At 40.1% G+C, this 18,255-nt stretch overlaps 1 protein-coding gene across 2 annotated transcripts in view; it reads left to right on the top strand.

Annotated features, from left to right (window-relative positions):
* The window catches only part of PLEKHG1 (pleckstrin homology and RhoGEF domain containing G1), a 101,233-nt gene that overhangs the window by 12,326 nt on the left and 70,652 nt on the right, over positions 1-18,255 (top strand). For both annotated transcript variants that reach the window (XM_083434745.1, XM_083434746.1), the window contains exon 2: positions 15,236-15,310. In XM_083434745.1, coding sequence (XP_083290871.1) covers positions 15,262-15,310 — 49 coding nt within the window. In that variant the 5' untranslated portion in view covers positions 15,236-15,261. The remainder of the gene's footprint in view (positions 1-15,235; positions 15,311-18,255) is intronic.

The raw sequence follows: 18,255 nt of genomic DNA, 5'->3' as shown, positions 1-18,255 counted from the left end.
GTTAGAAACTGGGACAGAAAAGCTAGGAGCCAAGTGGCTCCTGAGATCTGGGTTGTAGGCGCCTAAACAGAATGTCTAGCCACCATTTGTGGTGGGTGGGGTCAGCACTTTTTATTTATTATTTTGATAAGCATGAATTAATATGTAATTCACATTAGAGACACATTGTTAATATCACATTTTCCCCCAGAAATTGTTAATACATGTTTAATTTGGTGTTTATAATAAAAATATTGGTACCATACTTCAGTTTTCAAAACACTGTAATCTTTATTGTTAAATTCCTTATCATATTGTCTATCCTTAACATATACTTCAAGGCTTCAAAGCACATTCATTTCAGTAATTCTTGAGTGTCAGCCAGGTGCAAAAAAATGGCACCCAGACCTTTGGACTTTTCACAAATGGAGAATCTTTAGTTGCAAAATGTGCCTGGCACCCTGCTAATTTTGAACCCTTGCTGGTAACTTCTTTGCCATTAGGCCTTCTCATGCCTTAAAAATGTGTTGAGAACTAAAATATATGATTGCGTTGCAGGTTCTTTTTAAGTCTGTCATAATGGTTTTAATAATGAAAGTGAGAATTCAACTATGTTTACAGCCTTACTTATAAGCATTTTCATTCCCAGATTTTTGGTGGCGCAGCAGTTAAATTAATGCCTTCCATAGCTTACATCTGGTGAGAATTAGTGCAGTCGTACTATCCTTTGGATGAGAAGGATTATCATTGTAATTAATCACACATTTCAAGGAAGTTCTGAAACCTTTTAGCTAGGCGTTCTGCAGAAATAATACACTTAATAATATCCACATCTCTCCAACCACTTTATTTTACTACTGTGTGGTGTAAATTAAATACATTTACAACTTGTTGTTTTTATGCTAATTATTTGACAGTATTTTACTTTACCATCTAAGGTTGCTGCTGCGTACCCTTAAGCATTATGGGTCCACAGTTCACATGAGCAAAGTGCAGCTCATAATAATAATAATAATAATAATAATAATAAAATAATAATAATAATAATAATATATTATTTATACCCCACCCATCTCTGGGCGGCTTCCAACAAAACATTAAAATACAATAACCTATTAAACATTAAAAGCTTCCCTAAACAGGGCTGCCTTCAGATGTCTTCTAAAAGTTTGGTAGTTATTTTTCTCTTTGACATCTGGTGGGAGGGCGTTCCACAAGGCGGGTGCCACTACCGAGAAGGCCTTCTGACTCGTTCCCTGTAATTTGGCTTCTCGCAGCGAAGGAACCACAAGAAGGCCCTCGGCGCTGGACCTCAGAAAGGGACAAGAAAGTCGTTTTTGCTGATCCCCCCTGCAATCTCTGAAAATCTTCTCCAGAAGATTGAAGGACCCTTTGTAAGAGCATGGGAGGTGGTGCTGGGGACTGCTGGAGAAGAGGGAATTGGTAAAAACTCAGCTTCTTTTCCCCCATACACGAGTAGCAGCTTCTACTGACTCACAACTTCTTGTAGAAATGAAAGGAGCCCTTCTCTGGATCCAAACCAATATTTGTATTTTGTCAAGAAGTGTATTTTAATTACAGCCTGGTTATGGCTGATGGGAACTGTGCTTTCCATATTTATTTATTTACTTTTACTTATAGACTACCCCTTATACAAAATTCCAGAGCAGTAGACATGGGGGAATCCTGTGTTTTACAGCCACACTTTTGAGCAAAATATAATCTTTAAATATAATTCCTGTGTGGAGCTTGAAATTAGTAATCTCAGGTTTAACAGACAACTTAGTAGGGAGTCCCATAATGTTTGGGTTGTTGGTGTGTGTGTGTGTGTGTGTGTGTGTGTGTGTGTGTGTGTATACGCACGTTGTGCCTTAAGGAGCCTCAGACCACTCCTAACAGATATGAGTGGACAGTGGAGTTGCACACTTTCACCATATCCAGTACTCCTTCATTTCAAAGCTACATCCTAATTGATGTCACAACTTTATACCAGACACAGACTTGTTCAGGCAGCAACTATTTTTGGGGTGTCTGATATGTGTGTGACTGCACACACATGCATCACGCCATGCATCAGTAGCCTGAAATTGCCACAAAAGGGGTGGGGCAAGCGCAGAACAGGGTGTTTGCAGACTTTTTCTATAGTGTTTCAAATATATGCAATTTCACTTAAATGCGGATGCCTTAGAATGTAACGCCCGCGTAAACTGGGAGTTGCCTGCAATAATAAATTTCTCTTCTGTTGATTTCGGGGGCAACATCAGTTGGCTCACCCCTATTGACTTTAGAACTGAGTTGTAAAAGCTTTGATAAATTATGTATAGCATTGATTAAAATGCATATATTGGACAAAACAGACACGTGGGTTCTCAAAATGAAATATTTATATAAAAATAGGCTTTCCCCTTTTTTTGGTAAGTGATGGGCATCTCTGCCTAACTGAATTAATAATATGCTTGAAAACCAGTAGCTTGCTGCTGAAAAGCACCGCCCCCCAAAATAGCTGGAAGTGTTAAAGAGTGCTTGTGGCAAAGCATTTACTACCAACCTTAAATTGCCCTTTTTAAAAATAAATAAATCTGGCTTCTTTCTGTGGAAGTAAATAAAAAATCAGTTGCGTTTTGAGTAAAATGGATTTTTCTCTGTGGTTGTTACAGATCTTTCAGTGGTTTTAATTTGAATTGTAATTATGAATAAAGCTATCATATTAGCCACAATTATTCAGTCAAATTCCTGTTAGAAAACATGCTAGTGGTTTTTTAAAATTATATTTCTCTTGTACCAAATATGGAAGAAAGAAATCATGACTGCCTTTGCAAGTGAATATTTGCTTTGGAAAATAATACATAGCACCACAGAGGCAAACACTAATCAGTTTTGGGGTTCCTAATATTGGGTCGTTCCAACTATCTTCTGATAGAAGCAATGTCAGCAATTGATGCTGACAGAAGCAATTAGATTCTTGTATTCATGGCTTGTTAAACTGAGATAAACATCAAACCCTTTGCCCATGCACCCAAACCCTTTGCTGTTCTCTTCATGGTGCACTTCAATAATACAATAAATAAATTGTTGTTTCTCATTTCTGCTGAACAAGATGACTATGGTGACCAACTCTGAAACAAGCCAGAATCTTAAAATTTCAAACTGTGGCTTAAGATCATGGTTTGTTCCGAAGCTGGCGGTTATAGTTTCCTGGTCTGGAAAAATGGGAAACTGTGGTTAATTAAGACTTTCTGATTTTATTCTTCTAATTAGTAAAGCAGTTGCTTGCCAAAATGGCTCCCTAAGGGTTTAGAAGTAGAAAACAGATTATTAAAAACATAGCTATGGTGTGTATATACAGTGTGTATATTCTGAGAAGGTCAGTATGAATGAGGCCATTGGCTGCACTGGCCCAAAACGGGCCAGAACTTCATAAGCTGTTGGATTCCTAAACTGAAGTGCCCACTGTTTTTTTTAATTAAAAAAATACTATTAGTTCAATAGGCTTTTGTAGTACGGCATAGCTTGACATGCCATAGCCTGACATACTAGTTAAAAAAAAAAAGGCAAAATAGACCACACAGGACATGCCAAATATCTGGATCGCAGCCAGCTGCTGCGTACAAACAGAAAGGCCAACACCTTAAGTCTCACTTTATTTCTGTGGGAAATTATTGAAGTTTTGGATAGAGCAGTTCTTCAGAGGCTGGGGAATGGAAAGGAGTCTGACCCAATGGGCTGTCAATTCCAAAGCCCTGCTGGAGCCAGGACAGAATTGGTGTCTATATGTGGCTTTTTCTAGTCCCTTGCCTTTTTGTTGCTGGTTCCTCTTTTAAATGTTGGGTTAATTTTAATTTTTTGTTCCAGTGGCAGGGAAAATAGCCACACCAGCTCCAAGGCTGGCATAGCCCCCCATCGCCTATTCCATAAGCATGTTTGGGGGATGAGGGGCCTATGGATTCAGCAGATCCAAAGCATCCCCTTATCCTCCCTGTCATTCCCTTGGAACACCCACTTTTTGACCTTAGGACACGAGGCAACCACAGTGGAACTTGGAGCCTCTCTCAGGAGGCCTCCAACTATGGTCCACAGCATCCAACAGCCACCTGCTCTTTTCCGGAGCTTAGAATTCCAATCCCTGAGCTGAAATCTATTGCCATGGTCTGAGAACATGCAAGGCAGTCACCTTGTTGAAGCTAAGCAGGTCTGGAATCCTGCCATTGTCTGTGTGGGAGACCTTCTGGGAACCCCACATATTTCTAGGAAGTCAAGACGTAATTGTACAGCTCCTATCTTACATTTTTGCAGTTAGCGTTTTATTGTAGTTGTTCTTTCTTGAGTCTGTGTAAAACATTTTTAAGGAAAAAGATAACTTCGCTAAGACATGGTAGTTGCAGGGAAGCAGATTGCTCTCTTCCTGTGACATTTTCTATTGTCTACATTTTCTATTTCAAAATGACCAGGGAAATGTGTACACTTCCTTTTGTATCCAATAGATAGAGATTCTTAATTAGCAACTGCTTGTATTTGCTGACATAAAGGAAATGAATGGACATTTGTGATTATTGCACATCTGTTGTTTTGTGTTAAGTATCCTGTATGCTGGTGAAGCTGTCTTCAATATCCCCCCACCCACACAGCAAAGGTGAAATGGAGGCATATGTTTGCTTTGTTATAACAGTTACAGATATGGCTACAGTCATAAATTAATTACTTAACCCCATCCCCATTTCCCTCAAGCTAGTCACAAAATTGTATATTGTATCATGTGGATCACTGAAAGCATCTTCTGGAGTTACAGTTGCAGAGTCTGCATTTTTGAGTTGTAGTTCTGTGCAGTAATTGTAGTTCTCTTCTTCTTCCAAAGCCTTTGATGCAGAGTCCTAGCAATGTCTGTTCAGACTTAAATCCTACTTACTCACTGGAAAGTGAGGTAAGGAATTGCAGCCTAATCCACAACATTAGGGATATTTGTAAATTTGTCTAGATGTGCACTGAGCATGACTTGCTTGCCTTATGTGTAAACTTGCATAAGTTCTTTATTGATTTTTATAATCTTCCTTGCACTTCCTTAACTGAAAATAGTCAAATGGAAAGTAGCATCTGTTGGGAAGCATGAAGTTATATCTAAATATTGTTTATGGCGCCAGCCAAACAGTGCAGGTTAAACCAACAGAATTGAGATCTAGCTGGACAAAGGCATCTAACATTCCATTGTGTTCATCTCATCAAGTATATTTTTATTTTTGCCTATTGTGTGTTTATGTTCATGTGCACAAGATAGCTTTCAAAATTAACTTCCTTCAAGTTTTGGATCTTACAAGTTTTCCTGCCCCCTTTGAACGTAGCAGTTTTATGCATGTATAGAAACAGTGTAACCTGCTTTTCATAGTTTGATTCAGTAACTGCCTGCTCTCTATTAGTAGTAGCAGCATTTTGTGTGCCTTAAGAAATGCTTTTTGCATTTGAGTTAAATTACAGTGGTACCTCAGGTTACATACGCTTCAGGTTACAGATTCCGCTAACTCAGAAATAGTACCTCGGGCTAAGAACTTTGCTTCAGGATGAGAACAGAAATCGTGCTCCGGTGGCACGGTGGCAGCAGGAGGCCCCATTAGCTAAAGTGGTGCTTCAGGTTAAGAACAGTTTCAGGTTAAGAACAGACCTCTGGAACTAATTAAATACTTAACCCGAGGTACCACTATAAATGTATGAAGCTTTTTAAAAGCAATTTTCTGTAGGACAGGATTAATCTTTTAATAGCGCTTTCTCCTAACTCTCCACCTGATCTAGGGATAGGTTCAGGTAGGTAGCCGTGTTGGTCTGATGCAGTATAAATATATATAAAAAATAAATAAATTGTCCACACACAAAAGCTCTTCCTGCATCTTTGGATATCCACAAATATCCATGGAGTGGTTTGAATTGCCATGCAGATCTGAATATTTCTTGTGCATTCATGTTTTGAGTGTGAGGTCATAGCCGCACCAGAGATTTAAAGCACGTGGCTTCCCCCAAAGAATCCTGGGAACTGTAGTTTATCCCTCAGAGAGATACAATTCCCAGCCTCCTTAACAACAGTTCCCATGCTTCTTTGGGGGAAGTCATGTGCTTTAAATCTCTGGTGTGGTTATGACCTGAGTGTGCATTTTTAAATCCTCAAATTGGTGACTGGATCCACAAGTGCTTAAACAAGAACTGATTGCCTTTAAAATCATATACTGTTCTGTTCTTGAAGCTCATATAAAAACTATATAGGCTAAGCTTCACTGTGAGATATGGATGTATTGAAAGTGATGTAAATTTGCATTGCATTCCTCATTGAAAAGCAGGTGTGTTACAAAGTGAAATACAGACTTAGGAGAACCAAGGAGGTGTTCTTTTTTTCTGCAGAAAATGTCTCTTCCTCTTCCCCTTTAAGATCTATCATGTTTCAGTACCCACAAGACCCAGAAGTTTCATGTTTATCTTCTAGCTCTCTTAATGTTTTTCTGCTGCATTTTCTGGGACACTTTTTCACAAAAACAGGGTACGCACAACTCCAAATCACAGGCAATTATACCAAACCCTTTGCAGGGTCTTAGATGTGCACCCACAAAGTCCCCCTCACTTCCAAGGTCTTTGTTGTTCATTAGAATAGAATAAGCAGAGCTGCTACCTCTACTGAGATGAGTGGGGTAACCTAGAACCTGTACAAGTATACCAAAGCATATACTGGGCTGCTGATGTAAACAAGTACCAACAAGGTAGTACTACTAGCTACTGAAATTAATAATGACTTGTTGAGCAGCAGCATTTTATATCTGAATGCCTTAACATCTATACTTGTACTAGGAAAATGCTTCTTGTCTCTGTTTCTCCCACAAAAGTACATGGAACGATTTCAACATGCATGGAATACTTGGCTTAAATGTTGTGATGTGGATCTTTAAAGTAGAGGAAATGAAACACGAACCTTTTTAAAAACAGTGACTAAATGCTATTTATCAGCAAAAGTATCGCTTTTGGAGGAGGAGAAACTAAACATCTGGCTTCCATCTGGAAAAATTATATTTTTCCTTTGACCCTTTGTAAAAATAAATATTTTTCTAATAGTTTTTATTTTGAAGGAGTTGAGCATTCAGCCTAATCAAAGGAATGTCACTATTGCCAAAGCTGTTGTTTGTTTAGGCTTTGTTTTGCTTTTAAGATTGCGCCAGCAACAGTGGAATTTCCACAGAAAATGCAAACTCCATTTTTTACTTATTTTAAGTGTTGGTTTCCAAAACTGCTATTAAATACTGGGCAAAGGAGACTGTGGCACTATAACACCTGTAAGAATCCTCTAAACATGTATATCATGGTAAATGATTCACCTCTATTGCACCTCTGAAGAGTGTGTGTGGAATTTTCTGACCTGTAGAAGAGATGGTTGTTAATCTGACTAGGAATCTCTTTAGCAGAAAGTACTGTACAGTACAAAAGTCAAGAGTGGTTTTATTCCTGAGACATATTACATCTGTTGACCATTTGTGTGGAAAGCTACACCAAAGTGTTCTAGAATAAGGTTACCAGATATCCACATTTCCCGGGGACAGTCCCCGGATTTACAAATCCGTCCCCATACAAAATCCATTGAAGTTGAAAAGTGTCCCCGGATTCATTGAAAAAAAATCTGGTAACCTTATAGACATGATTGCAGCAGAGAGCTGTGGTACCTAACTGGACTTTGAAAATTTGTGACCACAAATTTCTAAGCTGACAGCTGTTGTGAATCAGCTGATGTTCATGCATATAGTAAATACAACAACCATTTACAATTGCATGGAAAATGACAAATGCCATGGCCAAGAGATATGCTCATACCTGTGTTCAGTAGCGGAGAAAGGTGGGGGTGGTGGGGTGATCGACCCTGAGTGCCATCCCTGAGGGGGGTGGCATTGCTGCAGGCGGCACCCCCCGGGACACACACCCCCGCCAGTGCACCCCCCGGGATGCCCGGCGGCAGCACACCCCCGCAGGCGGCTAGCCCCACCCCTGTGGGCTGCTCTGGATGCTGGAGCAGCTAGCTCTGCCTCTGCCTGCATTGTGCCATCTAATGACTTGAGCTATATTTACTTATACATCTTAGGAGGATTATAGAATCATCAAATTGTAGAGTTGGAAGGGACCATCAGGGTCATCTAGTCCAATCCCCTGCAATGCAGGAATCTTTTGCCCAATGTGGGGCTTGAACCCACGTCCCTGAGATGAAGAGTCTCATGCTTTGCATATTCTAATTGGCCCCCTCTGAATTATTTAGTAAATTTCATCACACTTGATGTGAACTTCAATACAACATCATGACCTTGCACTGGGAACTTTGAAAAGCATATGCAGATGCTCCATATGCAAGTTGTGCCTATAAAAATGTGCCCCTGAGCTCACTTGAACCACAAGGAATGCAAAATATTTGATAAATAATTTTAATATGTGAACTGAAAGATAGCAAAAACTTTGTTTATTTTGCCTTTAAAAAATGAAAATCTGAAATATTATAATTGTTGCATTTAATGGGTTTGAAATGAGCACGTTCACATTTTTTTGCTTGCCAAGTTCAGGAAATGGATCTTGCTTTTATCTTAGCAGATGATTAAAGACTTCTACATAGGATAAGCTTGGGAAAATGACAGCTTTTGGCTGAATGGCTACCTTCCACATTATAGTTCATCACTGTGGCTCTTAGCAATCTGCAGATTCAGCAGAAAGCCATCCGCAAGCCACAGTTGCAGTGGAGACTGAACTCTGCACGTTACAACAGTCTATTTTTCTATTTTCCCTCTAAAGCATGTTGGTATGGATGGAAGCCTGGGCTCTGGCAAAGTCTTGCGGAGTCAACAGAATGTTTCCCCCCCCCACTCTAGACCTGCAAAGTTATAAAATATCTGCACAAGTAAAAATATCACCATCATAATATAGATAAGACACCAGGAAATGGACAATTACATTATATTCATATTGTGCATGTTGCTAGAAAGTATACTGAGCTCTTTTGCTATTCACTAGTCTGTGAGAAATTCTGAATGAAGTGAGGCCTTTCCTTATTTGTGTTTCCTGGCAACATAATGTGTTCCCACCTCTTGGGTTATAGTGTGTGTGTGTGTGTGTGTGTGTGTGTGGTGTTCCCCGCACCCAACTGGTTCCTTGGCTCAAGACTGCTGTTCCTGATGACCTAGTTTTAGCTGTACACATGAGTCATCATCTTTAAAGGGGACCTACCCTGAAGTGCGCTGGCAGGAGTACATGGATTGTTTATTAATACAGTATTGCATTACATAATGTGTTCATAGCCCATTGCTGCGTTATATGTAACTTTGTTCAGTTAGATATGGTTAGAAGTATTGCAGTCAAAGAACTTTTACTAGACTACATTTGCCCTGTGTTGCCCAGTATAGCACTTGAGAAGAAAAAAATCTTGGGGTGCCCTTGTGCTGGCAAAGGCCTAAGTTCAATACAGGTCCTTTAAAAATGCATCATTTTTTGGTAATGAGGAAGGGTTTACAGAATTTGCAGCATGTGTGGCTTTAGAATTTGCCGCTAAAGGAAGACTGGCTAATAGACATAAATGCAACAGTCCATTTCAAATGATTCATGAAAGTGCCGGGTTTCCTTTCCTAACTGTCTGTGGGTGACAAATGTACTCAGTACTGATGAGCTGGCTTCGAACTCGCTGTGTTGATACCAGCCTAAAAAGTTTTTTGGCAGTTGACTCTTACTGTGCACATGTCCAACCTCAATTTTTGGGTCACTATTTTTCTTTAAAATGCTTAGGAAAAAACAAGCTGGTTCTAAATTGGCCACTTAAAATGCTACCTGCTTTGCCATTTAATAATATGTTCAGATTTGGTAAAGAAAGGTTGGGCAGGTGGTTGGCTGCCAGACAGTGCACTCATGCAGTGTACACAAAAAGGTGCACTCATGCTTATGTTTAAGTGAATTAGTGTATATGCAAATAAACTGGCATTTCTGAGTAGCTGGCTGTTTGTATGTGTTCTTCAGTCCTTTTTTTAACCAGAAACCTGTAGTGTTTCTCCTCTTAAGAAGACTGTTTCTAGTAATGATTTGGTTCAAAAGCTGACATGTGCCAGCCAGTGAAGGTGCACAGCAGTCTTCATACTATTTTGAATATGCTGGTGGAGGGCACTGTGACCTTTCTGGCATCTATCCCCTAAACTCTTTTTGCCCAATAGGCATGACTCATTCTATTCTTTGTATAATGTGGATGCGCACCAGTAACAAAAGTCTGTCTGTCCGTCAGGCCTTGTTTGATTTGCTTTCATTTTATCAGTATCTGCGCAATTATACTGCAGAGAATAGCTGAGGGCATTGTTTCTTGAAATGCCTTTTGACTGACACAGGCAGAGCTGGGAATTGTGGTGAGATCAGGCCGAACCATTGAGCTTTACCTCCACTTTCTTATTTAACAACATGAGGTTGTATCGTACAGGGTGAGGGGTGTTTTGGTCCTCCAAATGTTGTTGGACTCCAATCCCCATCTACTTTAGTCAGCATGGTCAGTGGTTGGGGGATGATGGAAGTTGGGGTCTAAAAACATCTGGAGGGCCTAAGTAACTTACTGGTTGCAGTGTCTGGGTTGTTTCACAGCATAATCTTCCAGGATGCATTTCATATTTCTACCTGCAGATCTGCTCCTGGACTGAATACTATAAGTTCGGCAAACTGAAATTAAACTTTCTGCTTTGGTTCAAAGAAAAGAGGTTGTACTGAGTATACATTGGTTGGTAGCACATTAAGTAACCTTGGGAGATTATTAAAAGGCTATTTATGCTGACTTCATTGGGATAACAAAAGTGTTAACTGCCTTAGGTTGTTAGGTAGAATTAATGAGTCAGCAGCATTGCCACATTGCAATGTTACAATGATTTGCTCGCAAGGTTTAAATAGACTTTTGCTCATGCATAACCATAAGGAATGCCAAGCCAAACATTACCCCATTTCCTCGTTCTCTCCTTGCCAATACAAATTATAGTTGTAAAATTTTGCCCTTGTGTAAAGTTCAGTTGTTTGTGTGCTGCAGGTCTTAAATTGTCTTCAGAGTGAGTGTTTTTCCGTGTATCAGCATCTCCCAGTCAGCTCCCTTGCATTTAATGTGAGACCTTAAATTGAAACAGCCACTGGAATGGGTCAGGCTGGCTAAACATTCAAATCTTATGCATTTGGACTGCCCACATAATTATTTTTCATGCACTTACGTTGGAAACTGTTTTATTCATTACACCCATTATCTGTTGTGGAGTATCTTTCCCTCCTGTCAATCAGAATGACCCCCCCCCCCAGGGAAAAGAGTTTAGAACTTTTCCCACTATATTTTGTAGAATCCATTATCTGCTTAGAAAAAAAGGAAAAGCTACCAAAAGACTACTGTATTGCACTTGTCTGCTACGTAATGGTTTGTTTTGCCTTGTCTCTGCAGCCTTTACAACAGGTGTGACTCACCTGTGGCCCTGCAGGTGTTCCTGGGCAAGAACTTCCATCCCGCCTGACTTTTAGTCATGCTGGTTGATGGGAGTGTGTGTGTGTGTGTGTCTCTGTGTGTGTTCAACAGGCATGTTTTGTTTAAACATTTCTTACGATGAAATCTGTAGAAACATTCAAAGGTGCCTGCAATCTTTTTTTCTGGCAGTTTTCTCATCCTTTCATTCCTTTTGTTGTGCCTTACCGAACATGCTGTGTGATCAGGACTCCCTCTAGTGACAAAGGCTATGTGACTTCATAGGCAGCTTGTCGATAACCGCTCTACAAATCAGCATGTGACGTGATGAACTCAGATTTGATTTGGATATTTGTTCGTTTTTGTATATGCATCCATTCTCAATTATCAGTAGAGGGGGGGCAGGGGGAAGCATATTCTGTGTTACACATAATAGCTATTGTATTTGGTAGTTTAGTCTGAAGAAAATATAGGGATATTAGAGATGTATTTTTAGACAGGGCAGATCCCATTTAGACTGAGAATATAATGAACCATATAACAAAGTACTTTCAGTATAAAATACCAGTGTCTCCGTCATTATATGCTAATCATGGTCCCTACTAATTATTCATGATAATGGAGGATTCTTTTTTTAACCAGTCAAATCGAGTTAAGAGTTGTTAAGAATATGATGCCTTAACATATGTAATCATGAAAACACAGTTTTGATATTTCTGTGAAGTGCTTGGAATGAAGTAGTTTGGTTTAACAAAGTTCACTGAATTAGTTGAGTGATCTTTGAACTACACCTAGAAGTCCAGGGCCGGTGCATCCCATTTTGACACTTGAGGTGAAATGAGAGGTGTGGCCATGACATGGTGGCGCTCCTGTGCCACGCCGCCTTCACCAAAGCCTCTCTTCCCTAAGTTGTGCAGTAGCGGTACAAAGCAGCTCTAATGGCAGATTCTGACACAGTCTCATGAAATTTTGGCAAGATCTCGCAAAAATTCAGCGGAAATCAGTGCTGATGCCTGCATTACGACTCTAGCTGTGGTGGGGCAGGCAGGGTGCTTGCAGTGGTGCCATCTCAGGGAATTCTGCCACCTCAGACCGGTGTGTCAGTTTTTTTCAGGGGGTACTCAATGGTATGCAGTACAGGCACCTCTTTTTGTTGTTGTTATACAGTGTGGCACTTACTCTAACAACTTCATGGTGAATACCGGCACCTATTTTTATAGAAAAAAAGCACTGCCTAAGACGTCTGCTTCACTCTGCCTAATGGGTGTGCTGGCCCTGTAGAAGCCATTTCCATAATTGTTGGGTGAACAAAATGGCAATTAAGTCTGTATCAATGTTGAACTTCTAATGATTTCTCATTCATCTTCAAGTTCATTCTCTTTCATGTGTGCCCCCCCACCCCGTAGACTTTTGGGACCTTAGGCTTAAGGACCACATAAGTTGGGGGAAATAAGCAATTCAAATTCCACTGTTATTGTTTTAATATTTATATTTTCTGCCCTTTAAAATTTAGCACAGCAAAGCAGTATGTCATTCAAAAAGCCACAGTTCAATTACACAGCCTGCAGTGTAAAAGGAACATTAAAAATCAGGACAGAAGTGCTAGCATTATAACAAGCAAAACTAATGCAACAATGCAGCCCCGAAGTGTGTCTAGCCAATACGATATTAACTAGCACAGCTCATTCTTGTGGTAGCATACAAGCAGGGAAGGTTTTTAAATAAATCACTTCAGTTCTGTTGTGACTGAGTGCTTCTTGTAACATGATGCTTTCATGGCCAAGTAGTGTACTGTTAGCAAAGAAAGATTAATTGAAGTTTGAGCAAATTGCTACTTGACATTGTTTTCACATCTCTCTAAAATTAGTCATGGAAGTTGGCAAGGGTGAAGATGATGTTCTAAGGTTTCATGATACTTAATAGGCCACTTAAGTTAAAAAAAACACAAACCCAACGTACTCATTCGGCTTTTCCCATTCTACAGCTAAAAATCCAAAATGATCACTTACCGTACAATGCTATGTGTCTCATTTTGTTCTGTAGGGCTTATTCCCAGAAATGTGTGGAAATAGAAACCTTCGGTTTGGTTGATGAAACAAATATTAATCCATTTTAAGTAATTGAATTTATGAAGTATTTCTGGTTGGTTGGGACTGGGGTGAGGTTTTGTTATTAGCTTGAAGACACCAATTATGTCCTTGTACCAGAGGCAAAACTCTTACTGGTGACTGTCTACTTACAGAAGGAATCTTATCAGTGGAACAGAGAGAAAGGTAATTTTTAATAGTGCAGCACCCTGCTCCCCCCTTAAATTGACTGTGTTTGGGTTCCAGTTGTATGGGCGGTATGAGGACCAGAGAGCTGAAGTTGAATCCCATCAAGTTTGAGACTCAGTGAGCAGGTGGTTCTCTTGTCTCAGGTTTCACTGTCTCTGAGAGAGGAGGCGCATAACTTGGACTTGCTCCAGCTATGCTACTTGAGGACCAGGTGGCCTTGGTGGCTCAGAGTGCCTTTTACCAGCTTCAGGTGGTTCCCAGACAGGGATAGACTGGCCATGGCAGTTCATGTTCTGAATTGGGATGTTGCAATGCATTGTAAGTGGGGCCGCCCTTGAAGATGACTCAGAAGCAGGGCTGGCCCACACATGAGACAAGGTGAGGTGACCACCTCAGGCAGCAGGATCCACAGGGGCAGCAGATCCTGATGTAGATCCAGAAGCTTTAGCTAATGCAGAACATGGTTGCCAAAATGTTAAGTGGTGTGGCCAGAGAGAATTATGTTAAATTGATATGCACTGACATTTGCTTCTGCTTTATGGTTGTTATCTATGGTCTTATTACTATTTTTGGCCTTATTTTGTACATCACCCTGATATCTGATAAAGCGAGGTTATAATATATTTTCACAGTGAAGCAAATAGTGGGGAAATGGCTGGGATTAAATTCCTCTGGATGTCTTGAGGTTGATGCTGTGCAAACAAGAACAATTCCTATTGAACTTGGTGGGACTTACTTAGCTGGACAGAGAATGGAGAGGTGTGTGCTTTATTTTTCAAAAATGATGTTACTGTTTTGACTTGAAGGCAAGGCCCTAAAGCAGGCATAGGCAAACTCCGATCCTCCAGATGTTTGGGACTACAATTCCCATCATCCCTAGCTAACAGGACCAGTGGTGAGAGATGATGGGAATTGTAATCCCAAACATCTGGAGGGCCAGAGTTTGCCTATGCCTGCCCTAAAGGGTTTGCCAGATATTTTCATTCATATTTGATTCACTGGCTAGTGTTCACTAGTAGGACTTCTCTGTTGAATTTTTAAGTTAACTCACCCCCCTCAAACCCCTTTTTCAATTATATGGGCCTGTGTATTCCTTAAACGAGGATGGCTAATCTGTGGAGCTCCTGTTGTTCTTGGGACTCCAGTCCCCACCATTCCCAGCCTGCATGGCCAGTGGTCAGGCCCTGGGCTGGTGCCCAATGTGGCCAACAGCTGGTGCTGGGACTGGTCAGGGATGATGGGAGTTGTAGTCAGACAATGTCTGGAGGCCTCAGGTTCCCTATTCCTGCTTTAAAGGAAAGGTTTTCCCAAACTGTTGGTACTTTACTCAAGCTCAACGACACATGATAGGGTCAGCGAATTCTTTGTGTTCACATATATTAATTTGTTAGCTTTGTTTGCCCTTTTGCTGAAGTGTTTCATAGGATGTGTGTGAATTAGCTTGTAACAGTATCCTGAACTTACAGAAAAGTGTTCCCCTGCTGGCTTTGGTATGAGAACAGTTTTCTTTCTTTATGTCCCTCAGGTTTCACTGAATTGGTCTCGGCTGAGATGCCAGATAAAACACCAGAGGGTAAAGAAACCTTACCCAGGAATGAAGGTCGGTATTGTTTTTCTCTTAAGAAAACTTGTTCTTTCGTTTTCTCAGAATACATAATGTAAGAAATATAATATCAATCCTTTTTTGGTGAAACTATCTTCTCAAATGTAGTGTTTCTCCCCTTTCCTGCTTATTTTAGGCATTATTATGCAAAAATGTTTCATTTCTGAAAAGTTAGTTTGTGGTGAGGGAAAATGAGAGAGATGATTCAAACAATGTTTGGGTGGTTAGGGACATGTTAGGTTCCTGTATGGTGTGTGTGGTATTTGGTGACTTGGTAAGTTTTTATGTGTGATAGCCAATGTTGGGTAAGTACAGTGGTACCTTGGAAGTCAAATGGAATCCATTACGGAAGTCCATTTACCGTATTTTTCGCTCCATAAGACGCACCAGACCACAAGACGCACCTAGTTTATGGAGGAGGAAAACAAGAAAAAAAATATTCTGAATCTCAGAAGCCAGAACAGCAAGAGGGATCGCTGCACAGTGAAAGCAGCAATCCCTCTTGCTGTTGTGGCTTCTGGGATAGCTGCGCAGCCTGCATTCGCTCCTTAAGACGCACACACATTTCCCCTTACTTTTTAGAAGGGAAAAAGTGAGTCTTATAGAGCAAAAAATACGGTAACTTCCAAAACGTACGGAAACCAAGGCGCGGCTTCCGATTGGCTGAAGGAAACTGCGAAAGCTGTGTCGGATGTTCAGGTTCTAAAGAAGGTTTGCAAATCGGAACACTCACTTCCGGGCTTGTGGCATTCGGGAGCCAAAATGTTTGAGTCACAAGGCGTTCATCAACCAAGGTACGACTGTATAAGTCCACTTGCACAGCAAAATTAAACTGACCGCGTAATCTTGTATGTATTGACTTGGAAGTTAAGTCCTATTGACTTCTATAGTGGCTACAGGATTGCAGCCTGAATAGTAATAAAGTCGCTTGATGATACATCAAGTAGTGATATTTCAACATTCACTTCAGATCCATGTTTTGTAAAACTGAACACAATAAATAGCCAAAGCAAAGTAAGGCCTAAGCTCTGCATTTCCCATGTTAATCTGGAGTTTGTTGTTTTGCTTCCTAGGTTTGGGGGGTGGTAAAGATAATTAGAACGTAAGAAGAGCCAGTTGGGTCAGGCTAATGGCCCATCTAGTCCTGCATCTTGTTCTCACAGTGGCCAACCAGAAGCCTATGGGAAACCCACAAGCAGGAACTGAGTAGTAGTAATGACTTGATCAGCCAGTCCCTCTTTTTCCTCAATAAGGCAGTTTGCCTTAGAGTGATATTAACCATTCCCTTGGGTGTTTTATAGCTATCGATGTGCTGTATTGACATTTGTAGGAGCCTGGCAAAGTGTTACCCATTAACCTAAGCTAATTGTTATCTGGTAATGTCAGTCATCTGTTTGGGGTTCTGTGCTGCTATCACTTATTCTTTTCTGAAGATAGTCAAACAAGGAATTAATTGTGTTTCAGATTTTTATTGCCCTGCGGACTTTGTCCTTCATGTGAAGTTATAGCTTAGAACTCCGGACAGTGCTTCAAAAATAGAAGAGGATGCTGTTATGATGAGGGAAGAGTCTCTAAAAGCTATTTTTTGTACTCTCTAGAAAAATGAGCAGTGAAGCTTCTTTCTCTTGCAATTCAAGTTGCTTCAATGACATGTGTTGATATTTAACATTTCAGCATAGAAACTCATCAATATCCAATTAGTTTCCTTGCCTGCTGAATATTGTAAATTCACTAGTTGCTAAGGATTAGCCTGAAAGCAGCCAGTCTTTTCCACAGCATTGGTTTGCTTATCTTGTGTGCTGCTACAGGTTGTAGGATTTAATGAACTTCTTGGTTCGTTTCAATGTCCCATCAGCCTCAGCCAGCTTCTTCCCACGCAGCTGTGCATAGAAGTGTAGCTCTAATTGTCTTTTAATGTTGTAACTTGCTTTGGGACATTAGGGTGAATTATTATTATTATTATTATTATTATTATTATTATTATTATTATTATTTAGCAAGGAGAAGACAGTAGCACTTAGCTCATGTGTACTGGCACACATTCCTAAAGTTTAAACAAAGCAAGGTTAAGCATTGCAGCTCTACCATGTCAAAATGCTACCAGCTGCCACTGCATACGCATGTAAACAAACAATAAACAGAAGTGAATGAAAGAAAATAGAGTCTTGTGATTACTTTACTAAAAATTGGCAGGTAGTTTCTTCATCTTCTCTCCCACCAAGCCCTTTTGGTCAACAAAAATTACCTATGAATGTTCTGGTCTATTTTCTTTCACCAAAGCAATGGTGTTGTGTTGTGTTGTGTTGTGTTTTGTTTTGTGTGCACACATGAAGAATATATGGAAACATTATTGAGCGATACAAATACATTAAACAATTTATTTGTGTGTTTCTTAATCACAGCCTTGAAACCCACTCTCTAGTGAACAACTACTATGCTAGTCCATAGTGAAACAGAGAAGTGTGTTAGAACTGCAAGAGTAGATTGTTATGCAGATCGTTAGCCCAGATTGTTCCTAACGTAGTTCCAGTGTTTCTATTCAGTGATATTTTCCTTTTTAAAATTGTTGGTGACTTTGTGTATGAATGAGAATTGGAGCAATCTGAAATAACATCTGTTTAAATATGTCACAAGCATCCTGGTTGGCATTAATCCTCATATTAGAAACTTGACCTTCATATATTCAAATCTGTGAGGGCTAGAGCCTTTTAAAAATGTCCATGAATTTATCAGCATTTCAACAGAAGCTTGTGCGCTGCATACAAAAAGTGGAAGGAATTACTTGCCACTCAGAAGCTAAAGCTGTATGTTTGCACCTGTAGTGCAAAGGTTATGGAAAATTTGGTTACCAAGGTAATTTGGGTAGTGTAAGGTTGGCACAAAATCGAAAATGCTGTGGAATGGAAATCCAATTCTAGGCTGCTACTTATTATCAATTTATG

This window comes from Podarcis tiliguerta (genome assembly GCF_965153285.1).
Source record: "Podarcis tiliguerta genome assembly, chromosome: 3".
Taxonomy (NCBI): domain Eukaryota; kingdom Metazoa; phylum Chordata; class Lepidosauria; order Squamata; family Lacertidae; genus Podarcis; species Podarcis tiliguerta.
Note: the sequence above shows the minus strand (reverse complement) of the source record. Positions and strands in the feature narration are given on the sequence as shown.